General features: G+C 45.4%; 1 protein-coding gene across 1 annotated transcript; it reads right to left on the bottom strand.

Annotated features, from left to right (window-relative positions):
- Positions 1–8,411: 8,411 nt before the first annotated feature.
- LOC133927535 (protein SRG1-like) lies at positions 8,412–10,510 on the bottom strand. The gene is made up of 3 exons (XM_062374006.1): positions 10,355–10,510; positions 9,531–9,743; positions 8,412–9,441 (listed from the first exon to the last, which is right to left on the bottom strand). Exons 1-3 carry the CDS (start codon positions 10,508–10,510, stop codon positions 8,572–8,574), a joined length of 1,239 nt encoding a protein of 412 aa, XP_062229990.1. The 3' UTR covers positions 8,412–8,571.
- Positions 10,511–15,223: the final 4,713 nt, after the last annotated feature.

Raw genomic sequence — 15,223 nt, 5'->3', positions numbered from 1 at the left:
TGCATCCGTCACCTACATACCATGAGACATGCAAACACATTTCTCTAACTCTAACTCCAGTTAGTTCATAATCAAAATGCTCAAATTAAGCTCCAGCAATCAAAAACTCGACAAACCAAATTGACAACCTTGTCAATCACTTATCACATATAAATCAAGGCATATTTTAACTTGGTTTCTCAATCTCCCCCTTGATGAGTGCATTAACAATAACTCGAGGCACAAAGATTTGGGTTTGAAGAGATGAAACACATCTAAGTGACCAAAACTTGAAAAAAACAAAAATATGTCACTTGGCATTAGGAGGATTGCAAAAGGCCGAAGAGAGGCAAAGACAAGCCAAAACCTCAAAAGAGCAAGAAAAACTCAAAAACTCAAAAACAAATGATCCCCCTTGATGAATGCACATTTTTTATTTTTCTTTGAGGTTTGTTCCAAATATTCTCATTTCTCTTCCTTTGAAATATATTTATGCATATTCTCATCTTTGTGCATATGCTCTCCCCATTGGCAATGCAAAACATCGAGGATAAAAAATTATGAACATATAATCCTATATGAGCTTTTACAAATATACCACAAGGCATTTGTGAGAGCTAGAAATATCAAAGGGTTCTGGAAAGTAGAGCGTAGAGCTCACAATCGTATAGAGGCTCAAAAAGAGACAGTGACACAAGAACATGAAGCTTAACAAGCTAAACCCGAAGAATTAGTTGGCGCATTTAATTTCATATAGCTGAATCATTTTCAAAGTGACCACCACATAAGTATCCACTTGTGCCAAGGTAATACAAGCATTAAGAACTAGCCAATTTTGACCTCAAACTACGCAAACAAGTGTTCATGACAGTAGCCTTTGCAAACGCTCACATATGAAATCAAGACTTATATTGATCAAGTCATTAAAAATAATTAAACAGTTAGGCACATTTCTTTAAATTTTATTTTATCATCAAGTTGCCTCTTATCCAAGCAAAGTGTCGCGCGACTGGGTACAGCAAACACCTTGAGACTTCAAGACAACCGTATTGGATGTAGTGGATCATCCTCATCATCACAAAGAGCTGGAAGGTCGCCATCTACAAAGATGCTCTCACTCGTCTCCTGATCACCTGCACACCCAAAGATAGAACTAGCACGGGGGGTTGACTCATCAAAAGTCACATCATAGTATTCTATAATTGTATTAGTGTCAAGATTGTAAACCCTGTAAGCATGACTATGAAGAAAATACCCTAAGAAAAAGTCATCGAAAGAACGTGACTTGAACTTGTCAAGATTGTCACGCTTTAGGATGAAGCACCGACACCCAAAAACTCTCAATGTGAAACCTTTGGATTCCTCCCAAAATGCAACTCATAAGAAGTCAAATTCAAGATTGAGTGCAAGAAAATTCGATTGGAGAAGTAGCACGCTGTGCTAAAGGCCTCAACATAAAACTTCCTGGGAATCCTATGATCATTGAGCATCGTCCTAGCCATATCCACCAAAGTATGATTCTTCCTCTTAACCACACCATTCTGCTAAGGAACGCATGGGGCAGAAAATAGATGCTCAATGCCATGCTCAAGATAGAAAGTATCAAAGAGATAGTTCTTGAACTTGATGCCATTATCACTGCGAATTACTTTTAATGCATCAAGGAGTTCTTTGAACAATCTCAAAGCCAACATCCTAAAGTGTGAAAACACTTCATCCTTGCTCATAAGAAAGAAGATCCAAAAGTAGCGAGAAAAGTCACCAATAATGACAAGAACACACCACTTCTCGCCCACCGAACGAACCCGAGAAGGACCAACAGTGTCCATATGAAGAAGTTTTTCCGGTCATTCAGTCATCACCGGATTGACTAGTGGGTGGGAGGCAACAACTCTCTTACCATGCCGACAAAGAGCACAAACAAGATTCTTCTCAAACTTGGGCTTAGAAAATCCTCAAATCAAGCCTAGGGTACTCAAACGAGTAAGAAAATCAAAGCTCATATGCCCTAGTCTCCTATGCCACATTCAAAGCTCAAATGAAGGTTGAGCAATCAAACAACGAGAAGAACTAAGAGACTTAGAAAATCAGCTCTAAAAACTCCCCCAACTCGAGAAATCTTACAAATCAAAGCACTAGAAAAATTGAGAACTCGAGAAGTATCGTGTTTGAAACGCACTTCCAAGTCCTCATCCAACAACTGAGATACAGAAAGAACGTTGCATCCTAGATGCTCCACCAAAGCTACATCCTTGAGAGTGAAACTCTCATTCACCCTTACCATACATTTGACTTTCACCCTTCTTTTTTTATCATCCCTGAATGTGATGTACTCGTGTCACTTCACGGGGGTGAGGCTAGAGAAACATGATGAATCTCCGGTCATGTAGAACGAACAATCGAAGTCAATGAGCCACTTGTTCTTTAGGCCTCCACCTACCACCTACATATGAGAAGAATAATAGGTGGATGACTCGGTACTGGGGTTAGTAAAAAATATCTTAGGAATCCAGTACTAGGTCATCCACCCTGAAGTGGTAAAAGCATGTGCAGGTAAAATAGGTCTAGTACATTGACAGCGAATACCACGATGAGGAAAATGTAGTCCGCTAAAGCGCTGGGACTCAAAGCCTCCTACACGTGAAACAAAACTATATGAGCCATGGAAAAATCCACGCAGGGTAACACCTTTAGGAAGAGACTGAAAAGCGCTAGGGGCTTATGAGTGGAAGCGAGAAAAAGACTCATATACACCAACAGAGGGGTTGTACATGTCCCGGTGCTCTACTCCAACTCAAGCTGGTCATCTCTCCTACGACGAAAGAAAAATCCAACCAAGTGACCCTCTCTCTAGCAGTAGGTGCAGTGGTAGCGTCTCTCGAGAACTCGTCTGCCAGTCACTCGTGGCTCTCTCACATGCTCTCTCATCTTAGGCTATAGAGCTCTTTTGGGTTGTGGCGCGGGTTTCTTCTTTATGAGTTGAGGAATATGTTTCTTGATGGATTTGTGGTGTGGCATTGATTTTGGACTTCTCAGCTTCTAAGGTAGTAGGTGTGGTGAACATAGTCTTACTCTCCACACTGTAAGCCACCCTCTCAAAACCCAACCCAAGAGCCAAACTCGCCTTGTCAGCACATATCTTGGTCTTGGCCAAAATCAAATTCATTTTCCCTTTGCCCTCTGAGCACTCCACCAGAGAAAGGGTGTACTCATTCTTAGTCAAAAGCTTTTGAACTTGCCCTCTAACCCAACTGAGTTTGTCCTGAAAGATGGTGTAGTTGGAACAATTTGGCTGCACATCCTTAGAACTCACGGCACTCTCCAATCTAGACTCTAGCTCCTTCAGGCGCTTGTCTTTCAGTTTAACATCTTTTGCAAGCAAAGGGTAATTCTTACAAGCACCTAAGAGAGTAGACCTAGACTCCTCCTCAAGGAGCTTTTTCTCGTCACTCTTAAGTTGACTGGAAACTTGAGAATGCATATTACAAAGCTCAGCAAGTTCAGCTATGATAATCAGACAACTCTCACACTGCTCAACATTGGGTCTAGACCTAAGCAATGCAAGTTCAGTAGAGACAGACTCATACTTAGGCCTAAGATTCTTCAACTCACGCACAACTTTCTTAAGTAACCTATCCTGGCTAACGAGAGCATCATTCAAGGTATTGACCTGGATGGAAAGCTGATCGTAGGAAGCCAATACCTCGAAAGGATCCATCTCTGGGTTGTTGTCGTTGTTGTTGTCGTCCACCATGAAGCAGAGGCTGGTGAAGTCCTTGGTATTTTTCTTGTTCTTTGTTTGCGGTTCATCCTCCTCCGAGCTGGAAGAGGTGTCGATGTCGCTAAGAGTCACCATGAATGCTCTAGAAGTTGCCTTGGCAGCCTTCTTGGCCATCTTGTTATGGTTCTTTTAAAAGAATGGCTTCTTGTTCTTCTTCTTGTGCTTGTTGTAGTCGTGGTCAGCGCCCTCCCTCTTATTGAGCTTGGGGTAGTCCGCCTTGAAGTGGTTAGTGTCACCACACTCAAAGCAGGCACGAGAATCACCCCTCCTTCGGTCTCGACGATTGTTATAGAAGCGAGTGAATTTCTTCATAATCAGCGCAAGGTCCTCATCATCCAGCGCGTCCACCTGCTCGTTTGTGACAGAAACTAAGGAAGACAAAGCAAATCCACTTGATGAAGTGTTAGCATAAGAAAAGCCATCTGCAGACTGGCTACCACCACCAGGTCCAGAAACCAATGCCAAGTTCTAAGACAGGGGATTTCCAAGACCGATCCAAGCTGCCTTAGCTATCTCGATGGACTTGAACTTGCTGAAGACATCATCACAAGTCAACATGTTGTAACTTAGAGACTCTTCAATGCTCGAGATCTTCACTTGCCATATGCTACGATTAAGAGCATAGAGAAACTTGATCGCTCTCTCGTGGTCAGAATAGGACAAAAAAACCAGTTGATCGAAGATTGCTAACAATCCCATCAAAGCAAGCAAACATCGCATCTAAAGACTCTCAGGGGCCTTCCAAAAATATATGGTATTCTTGGTTATATGTGCTTTGACGTCTGACCTTAATCTGATTAGTGCCTTCATGAAAGACACTGAGAGTATTCCAGATCTCCCAGGTAGTACGAATGTGCTGGACCCTGTTAAACTCATTCTAACTTAGGCTAGCGAACAAAGTATTTATGGCTTTATTGTTGGCCTCATACTGTTCTATTTGAACCTAAGTCGTGCGAGCAACATAGATCTCGTAGTTGAAATCAACTACTTCCCATATTGTACTTTCTTGGCTTAGAAGATAAGCCTCCATGCGCACCTTCTAATAAAAAATCACGGCCATCAAACAACGGAATCTTTTCAGTTCTCTCTATGTCGCCTACAGATCACAAAGCAGGTTAAAATCAACAAGAGATCAAACCAGCTCTGATACCAATAGGAACGAGAGTGACGATTAGAGGGGAGATGAATAGACGCATCAACAAATTTCTTGCAAAATCGATGGTCTTCTCCTATTTCTTCACCTGACGTACCTCTAAAAGACAATCACAACAGAACACAACACAAACACATAGCGGAAAAACTGCACATACCCAGAAAGTTTGAAGATTCCGGAGATGGGACCGGAGAGTCCAGAGTTTCCGAGAAAAATAAAAAACCAAACTTGAAGATTCAACAGAAGATGGGTCTCATGGTTGGAATCGAACATTAGATTCTACAGCAAACTAATCCATGACTCATCACTACACAAAAGTTAAATCTTAAGAAAAGATCACTCAAGGATCAAAAGATGAACACCAGGTAAAGAAGATATCTAAGATAATGGTCTAAAAGCAAGGGAATTCAAGATCCTATTACATATGCATGTGTATGTGAATTGTATGTCTTTAGCATCAAGTAGAATAACATCCTAAGGTGTTAAAAATTCAGCTCAAAAAGAAAAACGAAAATCGACACTGAAAAGAGAAAACTTGCACACAAGTCGAAAGAACCAAGACAGGGAAACTAGAATAAGGGGAATTTAAGCATATGTAATAAAACAAATTTTATTACTCAAAATAGCCAGCCATATTTTAGACAGATTACAAAGATTTTCCTTTTAAAACTCTCACCTATTACATAGGCTAAACACTTATCCTTCTTTCCTCTAAAACCTAGCAAAATGCTCTCATATAAGTGCCATAAGGGGCTCAAAGGGGTGGTTCCAACTCTCCTATAGCCCTACCCCTCTATTTATAGACATAGAAAATTTGACCCCTAAGTTTTCTAGTTTTTCCCAAAATACTCCTCTCTTATATTACACTTCTACCTACCACCGATGATATTTTGATCTATTTTCTTTTTCATTCATCGAATGGCCGCGACGTCTTCACGACTTAGTTTCACCTCGACACAAGCTTTGCGATGGTGCCACGTACTCCTCCAATCCTCCCACGGTTTTGAGGCCAAACCGCGAAACCCTCTATACACTTCTCAAAGCATGACTCGTCACTTGCTTACACCTTAAGCAAGCGTTCTAATGTCAACGCGTGTACTCCATCTTGTGATTCTGACCACTAGCAAGTCTCACCTACTCCCGATCCCTCAGGCCGCCATGTCACTTACACCGGCATTCCTTTCGCTTGACTTTGTCAATATATCGTGTTCATCATCCGTTTCATGCTTTACTTGATCTCCACGTATACAGCTAAAATCATACTTAACTCCACTCGATCTCCTTGACCTTCTGGCACAAACACCCGCTTAATCTTGATCAGCCGTCATCGATCGCTAAGTTGCATCTGTCACCTGCATATTATGAGATAAACAAATATATTTCTCCAACTCCAACTTCAGTTAATTTATAATCAAAATACTCAAATCAAGCCCAAACAATCTAAAACTCGATAAATCAAATCGACAACTTTATCCATTATTCATCACATATAAACTAAAATATATTTTAATTTAGTTTCTCGCAAATAATCATGGGTTTCTCGCAAATAATCATAGGGCACTTTTTTCGCGCCTAACTGCCTATTGTATTTGCAAAGGGACAAACATTGTGGCGGCCGCGCAAGGAGACAGCGCTGCTCACGTTATACAGGGGATGCCGATCAGCCTACACTGTTGCTTCCCGATCGACTTGATAGCGCAGATGGTGATCATCGAACACACGTACGTCGGCGTGTCCCTCTCCAAACTACGGCGCGCGCGGCCGCATTCATTAGTGGTGATCACAATGCGTGCTTTTTGAAAAATGCACAAATCCCCCATAAGTCACTCCATTTTTGAGATTCCCCCCATAAACCATTTTGTTGCAAAAACCCCCAACAGTAATTTAGATTTGCAAAAAACCCCCCAGCAATTGTTTAATCCGGAAAATAGGTTTTCTTTAATATAAAAAATATGTAAATTCTTTAATAATTTAGATAAAGGTTTTAAAAATGATTCCTTTGGTGAAATATATAAAATGAAATGTTTTTAATTCTATTAATCTTATATATATGTTTTTCAATGATAAAATAAATGTTTTAATTATGTCCCTTAGGATATAATTTTATTTATTATTTGTGTTCACAAATAACGACAAATCAATGGAGGCTGATGCTAAATCTTGCCGAACTCTCTGTATCTACGGAAGAGAGGCCGAGCGCTGGAATGCGATCAAGTGCCATGCTAATGGGTAGGCCAGCCAGACAAATTAGAGAAGATTCCCTTTATACCATTGCAACTTATACGTTTGCCTTATGTGTTATCTAAAATTAAAAACATAGAAAACGTAGAAAAATTAAAAATTCCCTTTATTTTCTAATTATTTACCATTTTTCCATAATTAAAAATATAGAAAACCTATTAAAACATTATTCTAGATTTTCTAAATTTTTCTCATAATTAAAACATTTATTTTATCATTGAAAAACATATATATAAGATTAATAGAATTAAAAATATTTCATTTTATTTATTTCACCAAAGGAATCATTTTTAAAACCTTTATCTAAATTATTAAAGAATTTACATATTTTTTATATTAAAGAAAACCTATTTTCTGGATTAAACAATTGCTGGGGGTTTTTTGCAAATCTAAATTACTGTTGGGGAGTTTTTGCAATAAAATGGTTTATGGGGGGAAATCTAAAAAATGGAGTGACTTATGGGGGGGTTTGTGTATTTTTCCCTTTTTTTTAACACACAAAAGCTTTGTGCGTCAATTTTATAGTAGAAGAGACTTAAAATAAGCTAAATTTGAGTATAGCGTGCATAGGCCAAGCACGATATGTCAGAATTAGGTTGTGATTTACGAAAAAGAAAACAACATGTAACATGACAGAGAACTCATTTGATCGTATCATGGTCAAAATTCTCTTAACCTAAGAGCTCCCGCCGCTTGCTAGAGCCGCACCACTTCGCGAATGCCACCGAAAAGTCCATCGACAGAATTGCAGTTGGCGCAGAAGACACGTGAGTTCCTCACCTTCCAAATGAACCAAGTGATAAGCATATATAAAACAGCTATCCAAACCTTTACTGGAGGTCGCTGGAACTGAGGAACAAAAGCCACCCAGAAATCAACCGTTGTGATGCGGAAAGAGACATCTCCAAGCTACAGAATATGGAACAGGCGCTGCCACACCTGCCGTGCCATGTTGTGGTTGCGCCAGTGATGAAGCTAGGTTAGAAGGTGTGGGTGCATATGCACCCCTCCTATTAAAAATACTACTAAAATTAGCTTTGATAAGCAGTAAATTACTGTAGATCCGATGAACAGTAAAGAGCTACGCACCCCCTCTTTCCGACGCTAGCTTCGCCACTGTGTGCAGCGCATTCGGTACTGGGTAGCTAGCTAGGTAAGCCGGCACCGTTTCTCTCCTCGAATCGTAGGGGAAAAGACGTCTCAGTTGCACATCAACGACACGAGCTTTGTTTCATCAGATCCATGCGGATTATAGCGTCGAGTATGAAGTGCATGCGGCTGCTCTTATTACTTCTCGACGCGAGAACGAGAGAGAGGTGAACAACACGGAGACACTGTTCATGACACACTGACAGGATCACACAACGAAGTTCATCATCTGCGTACGTGCGTGATGTGGTTCAGCTAGCTCGCGGCTTCAAGCGTTGATGGAGACCGCGTCCTTGTTGTCGTCGACCCTGACCTTGAGGAAGTCGATGGTGCGTTCGCCGAGCGCGAACGCGTCCCAGAAGCCGTCGCCGAAGGTCTTGGCCTTGAGCTTCTTGTACAGCGCCGGCCGCGCATCGCCGACCAGCTCCTCGGCGGGCTCCAGGTCTTTGTGCGGCTCCGGCTGGTAGAACAGCACCAGCGACATCCTCTCCCTGTCGCTCGTCACCACGCGGTGCGTCGGCGCTCTGAACACTGCGTTGCTCATGATCTCCATCTCGTCGCCAACGACCACCAGGAGCTCGTGACGTCCGAGCACGGGCACGTCGACCCACCGGCCGTCCTTGAGCACCTGAAGACCCCCGACGTCGCGGTCGAGGAGGAGCACGGTGACGACGGAGTTGTCGGTGTGGGGCTTCAGCCCGTACACGAGGTCCGGCCGCGGGTAGGGCGGGTAGTAGGTGAATCGCGCGTACGTGCCCACCCGCTCGCCGACATGGTCGACGAAGAACTCCTCCTTGAACCCGAGCACCCTCGCCATGGCCCGGAGCACGCGCTTGGCCACCTGCTCGCTCCCCAGGGTGTACTCGTGCAGACGCTCCCGGAGAGACGGCGGGTGGCTGGGCCAGAACTGCAGCCGCCGCTCGTCCTCCGGCTGCACCGTGAGGTAGACCCGGTCGCACCAGTCGAGGACCTGGTCGTCGGTGTCCACGCGGTCAATGCCGTAGCCCTCCGGCTGGAACTCGCCGTCCTCTGTCCGGTTGGCGTGCTTGAGCTTCTCCTCCAGCGGCAGGTGGAAGAACTCCATCCCCGCGTCGCGGATGCCGTCGAGGAGCGCCTCTGGCATGCCGTGCCCGGTCACCTGACAAACAAGTTGCGATGAATGATTCATAGTAAACTCCTGAGTAACAGTCTTTCTCCAAACCAACATGGCTGTGGCACCACGCGTACCGCAAAGAGGCCCCAGCACTCGAGCGCCGCCCGCAGCTTCGCGGCCTCCTCGACGTCGCCGGGCTCAGCCAGGCGTTGCACGTCCACGGTGGGGAAGGCCAGCACGGGCGCTGCGACGCCGCCGGTCGGACGGTCCTCCTCCCTCAGCACGTACCGGCTCGGCGGAGCTGGGAGGCCGCCGCCGGCCAGCTCCTGCACCAGCTGCCCCTGAGCCTGATCACCATGCCGTTACCGATACACTTCAAGCAATTTCTCTTGGGCTTCACTTGTGTGCTCGGCTACTTCGTCTGCAGCCGTACGGGGCATTGCCCAGTGGCTTATTTATAGTTGGAGTTCCTCGGATTGCAAATACACCCCCAAAAAATCATTCTCAGTTGCAAAAACCCCTTCCAAGTTTAAATTTTTGCATTTAACACCTCATATCTCATTCAGTTGCAAACTCACACCCGGGGGGATTTGACATTGGAAACACATATAGGCTGAAAAGTCGAAATCAAAGCTCAAGTTAATCTAAATGATGCATACTGCCTATCACCCTCCGGGTGAGTTTGAGAGCGGTGTTTTTTCTAACGTTACTAGCATCTGTGAGAAAAGAGAAAAGTCATCTAGTGATGTTGTCAGCGATTATCATGCATGAATAAAAATCCAAAACCACAAAAATTGCACATTAAAAATATAAATTTATCATGATTTTTCTCACCATGGAGCTCATCGTGCACCATCCGGAACCCTAATACTCTATCACTAACTCCAGAAATTAGGTTGTTGCTATCCTTGGGCATTCCCTCAGGCGACGAAGCTCGGCCATCGATTCACGATCGGACAGCTCTTGACTTATCTTCTTCCTCCCGCTCTCGCAACCGCTTTTGCTCCTTCTCCCACAGCGATCTCCTGCTCCTTCCGCCTTCGATGGACGCCAGATCCCCCACTCTCCACCACGCTAAACCGTCATCGCCGGGCCGCATCCTTGTCTCCCCCATCGCTAGCACCATCCACCAGTCGTCTTTCGCCACCCGCGGCGAGCAACGTCCCTGTCGCCTCGTCCACCACCACCGCTGGGCTGATTTGCTTCCTCGGGCATCCCTCTAAGCCCAGGAAGCCACCAGCAATCTCCAAAATCGCTGTCACTAATCCCTCTGAAATTGCCATTGCCTGAGAAGTTGAGATCGTTTTAAGGTGCTTGATAATTAGAAAGTGTGCAGAAATTAACCTAAACAAAGAGTGGGGGAGCCACGTGATGACGTGAGGCGTTTTGCCACCCAATTATCAAGCCATATCTGCATTTGCCACCATCAAATATCCCCATGAGTGAACTTGGAACAAGAGAAAATATGCGGGATGGATGCTAAATATAACTCTTTAATTTGTAGTGGGTATTTGAAATTAAACTAAGTTTCATGGGGTATATGCAATTTTTTAAAAAATATATATATAGCAGCTATCTCGCACTGGTGTCTACACGTGACAAGGATCGACTACCAATTTGGTGGCACCTTCCCGCGATCGAGGCATACCGTATGCATATTCATTTTTTTAAGCTCAGATCTCCACCAGCATGCACTTGATACAAATAGATCAAGATTTCGAGATCCACGCAATATAATTCATCGCTTCTTATGTGATTTGACCAGGCCATCCATTCATCAATCAAAACAATCAACTGGCACACCCTTGATTCTTTTGTTGCTGAGATTCTATCTCGTGGGTAAATCGGGCGAAGATGTAGATGTGAAGTTAAGGTTTATTTTAATGTTGGTCACCCTAAAAACATCAAATTTGGTAATCCTATTTGTCAGTACAATAGATAAGAGGTTGCCCCACACGACGAGTCCCACACCGTTAAATGTCAGTTGATAGTAGATATTTTTAAGACCGCATGACTCATTATGTGACCAGGGCAGGACTCGTGTGACCAGTTCTCTGGTTGCAAATAGAAATTCTTTACTGGTCGCAGGACAGGTATTCACCAAACATGTCATGATACATTTAGTGACATCCATTTAAGTGTTTTGTCTTCCCTAGGTACTCCTTTTTGGCGAGCATTTAATGCTACGAGATGATCTGGCTAGTGAGTGTAACGGCGTTTGGTGATTAGACAGGACGTGCATGCATATCCAACGTCATAATAGGCTAGGGGTAGTTAGCTTTGCAGGAGTAGGTCTACCAAAACATTCGGCAAGATCTGTTTGTATATATTCCCTTTCCCCTACTCTATAAGGGGAGGAGAGGAGTCCAAGAAGAGAGGGGAGAACACTCTGTAACCATTTCATACACTCCATAAGAAAATATACAGGATGTAGAGTTATTATCACATAAGAGGTCTGAACTTAGATAAATCATTGTGTTCTTGAGTTCCTTCGACACACACCTACCAAAAATGTAGATCAACACACCTGTCATCCTGTATACCCCAGATACATTATCAGGGATCAACCCCTGACAGTTGGCGCGCCAAGTAAGAGCATGTTTTTCTCGCATTTCTTCTAGCTTCAAAACCATGGTTGGGCTACCCATGTCCGGATCTACGACGATCACAGGGTCCCATTTCAAGGACCCCCGGCCCTGCAAGGTTTTTATCATGGGGTACAACCCAGACGAGTCTGGTGTGCTTCAAGCATGGGAGACCGCGACGGACTGAGGATTTAGAGACCGAACATGAAGTCTGCATGGCGAACCAAGCAACGGGGGGCAACAGAGACACTCGGGTCTCGAGAGCAGGAGGTGAGCCCCAGGCCGTTGGCCAAGAGGGAAACTAGCCCGGCACTAGGCACAGAGATGGTCATATACTGCCCCAGCAACTACAACTTCACCGGGAGGAGCGCCCGTCAGGGGTTGAGCCCTTGGCGGCGACATCTTCAAGGCTTTCATGCCACGTCACGGACTTACACCATGCGCAGAACGCGAGCGGTGGAGGCTCTCCTCATGATATCTCATCGCTCCATGCCCACCGACTCGACTACGAGACCATGACCCCCGCACACAACCTACAGACATCGTGGGTGCTGCTTAGCCACCCACCGCTGGTGGTACCAGAGAATTCACCGATAGCGCCATGGTTGTGCAACCTCGCCCTCTTGGTAGAGACCGCCTAGCTCCAGACTGAGGTAGGAGCCGCCCCTTCCGGTATAGGGGTGGTCACGGTTGCGGTCAATAGAGTTCACAACGGACCCCATGACGGGAGAAAACATGTGCTCCCTCAATCACAGGGAGTAAGCGGGAACCCCCACCCCGTCAGGACAGGTAACCCGTAGACTTGTGTGACTCTCTTCACCATCGTGACCTCCATGACGTAATCCAGGGCCAGAGATCCACCGAGAACAAGAGGACCACGCCTGGCAAGAGCAGGGAAAGGGAAAGCAACCCGACCACTCGCCTTCTCCTCGTGGGGGGACGTCAGATCACTCCACCCCATCTCTAGGGCCGCGAGACCGACACGTCTCTCCCCAGTCGCGCGAAGCTGCCATCAGCGAGTGGCTCCCTGTTACGGAACAGGGTGCAACGCTTTCTCCTCCCGTTTGCGGGAGGTATGCTAGCTGGATAAGTTTCGATCGGTCCTAGCCAAGAAATACGACGCTTGACCAACCCAAATGAATTCCTGCAAATCTACACCACCATGGTGCAGGCTGTGGGAGGTGACAGGAACATCATGGAGAACTATTTCCCGACCACCCTAGCCGGTTCAGCATGATCCTGGCTGATGAACCTACCTGCGGGTCGGTTCATTCCTCGAAACACTTGTGCGACTACTTCATCACCAACTTTCAGAGAACCTACGCCCAACTAGGGGTCGAGTAACCTGTATCAGGTCAGGTAGCGACATGGTGAGCCGCTACAAGACTTCATTTGGAGTTTCACCGAATGCCAAAATATAATTCCAAGGATCACGAGCGAGTTCGTGATCATAGCATTCTGAAGGGCAGTCAAAGACCAAAAAATGATCAAAAAGCTAGCCACCAAGGGAGTCTGGAGCACCCCTGAGCTCTTCAAGCTCGTAGACAAATGTGCATAGGATGCCAAGGACTAGGAGCACCAGATCGACACAAAGCCACAACCAACATCCGACCAACCCACCACTTTCAAATGGGGTGGCTGGAAGGAGAAGAAGAAGAAGAACAAGTGCAAGGTCGGACCACCTGACGTCATGGCGATCAAGCAGGCCATCACTATTTTGGGCAATCCAAAGATGGCCCTGCTTATGACAAGACGAGCCTCGACATGGTCGAGCTGACTCCCTGGTTGTAGCCGGAGAACATCGGGCCCAGTGGTCGCCCTGTGAAGGTCCACGTCATCGCCAATCCCAATATCAATCAAGGTAGTATGGCTAGACGATGCTGACCCATCCAGGACGGTCCAGATAAGGGCCGACTTAGACACCAAATAGGAACTCGCACTCATCACTTTCCTCCAAGCAACGCAAATGTGTTTTCTTAGAGTTTGTCTGATATGCCCAGGGTCCCTAGGGGCATGATCGAGCACAAGTTGTCAGTGTGACCTGATGCGCGACCAGTAAAGCAAAAGGCACGTCGGTTCGCACCCAACCAAAAGGAAGCACTTTGTGAGGACATCGACAAGCTCCTAGAAGCAGACTTCATCCAAGAGGTGCAGTACCCGGAGTGACTGGCTAACCCAATCATGGTCCAGAAACCTAATGGTAAGTGGATGATGTGCGTCGACTTCACTGGCCTCAACAAGGCGTGCCCTAAAGATTTGTTCCCTCTGCCCTAGATCGATCAGCTTATGGACTCGACTGCCAGTAGTGATCTGCTAAGTTTCCTAGATGCTCATTTAGGGTAGCATCAGATTAGCATGAATAGGGTAGATAAAGAGAAGAGTGCTTTTGTAATGCCCTTTGGGGTCTTTTTCTATGTAAAAAAGCCTTTTGGTTTGAAAAGCATTGGTGACACTTAGCAGCGATGTATTCAGCTCATCCTTCGACCACAACTCAGTAGAAATGTTGAGGCGTATGTTGATGATGTGGTCATGAAAAGCAGGACCAAGGATGACCTGGTCGCAGACCTCTAGGAAACGTTCGACAACCTTCGGAAGTATCGCATGAAGCTGAACCTAGATAAATGCACGTTCGGAGTCTCATCAGGGAAGTTGCTTGGTTTCCTCATGTCTAGTTGAGGAATAGATGCAAACCATGACAAGATCAGAGCCATTGACCAGATGGGATCCCTGACCAGGTTAAAGGAAGTCTAGAAACTAATTAGGTGCGTGATACCTTTGAGCAAGTTCATCTCAAGGATGGGAGAGAAGGTCTATTGCTCTTCAAGTTTCTGAAGAAAAGCGACCACTTTTGTGGACGCCAGAAGTGGAGATGGCCTTCCAAGATCTCAAAGGTATCTCTCTTCCCCTCCTATACTAACCGCTCCTCGATCAGACGAGGAGCTCTTGCTCTATGTTGTAGCTACCCCACAGGTCACAAGCACGGTCCTGGTCATCGAGGGTGAAGGTCTTCATTGACCAGTGTACTATGTCGGTGAAGTACTACACTACACAAATGCTCGGTACTCACAGGCACATAAGCTGCTATATGCCATGCTGATGGCCTCTCACAAGCTTAGGCACTACTTTCATGCTCACAAAATCAACGTAATCTCCTTGCTCTCAATTAGGGAAATCCTCCATAGCAGGGATGCAGCAGGAAGAATAGCAAAGTAGGTAGTAGAGCTCAGAGAGTTCGATATTCA

This window comes from Phragmites australis, chromosome 8, assembly GCF_958298935.1.
Source record: "Phragmites australis chromosome 8, lpPhrAust1.1, whole genome shotgun sequence".
In the NCBI taxonomy this organism is placed as follows: domain Eukaryota; kingdom Viridiplantae; phylum Streptophyta; class Magnoliopsida; order Poales; family Poaceae; genus Phragmites; species Phragmites australis.
The sequence above is the reverse complement of the archived record's forward strand: the minus strand, read 5'-3'. Positions and strand labels throughout refer to the sequence as shown.

Bases quoted from the DNA above. Each gene is read 5' to 3' on its own strand.
- LOC133927535 (XM_062374006.1), bottom strand. From the start codon at position 10,510: ATGGGGGAGACAAGGATGCGGCCCGGCGATGACGGTTTAGCGTGGTGG. The intron at 9,744-10,354 runs GTCCGATCGTGA...CATGGTGATCAG, and splicing joins AAGAAGATAAGTCAAGAGCT to GCTCAGGGGCAGCTGGTGCA. The intron at 9,442-9,530 runs GTACGCGTGGTG...CTTGTTTGTCAG, and splicing joins AGTGCTGGGGCCTCTTTGCG to GTGACCGGGCACGGCATGCC.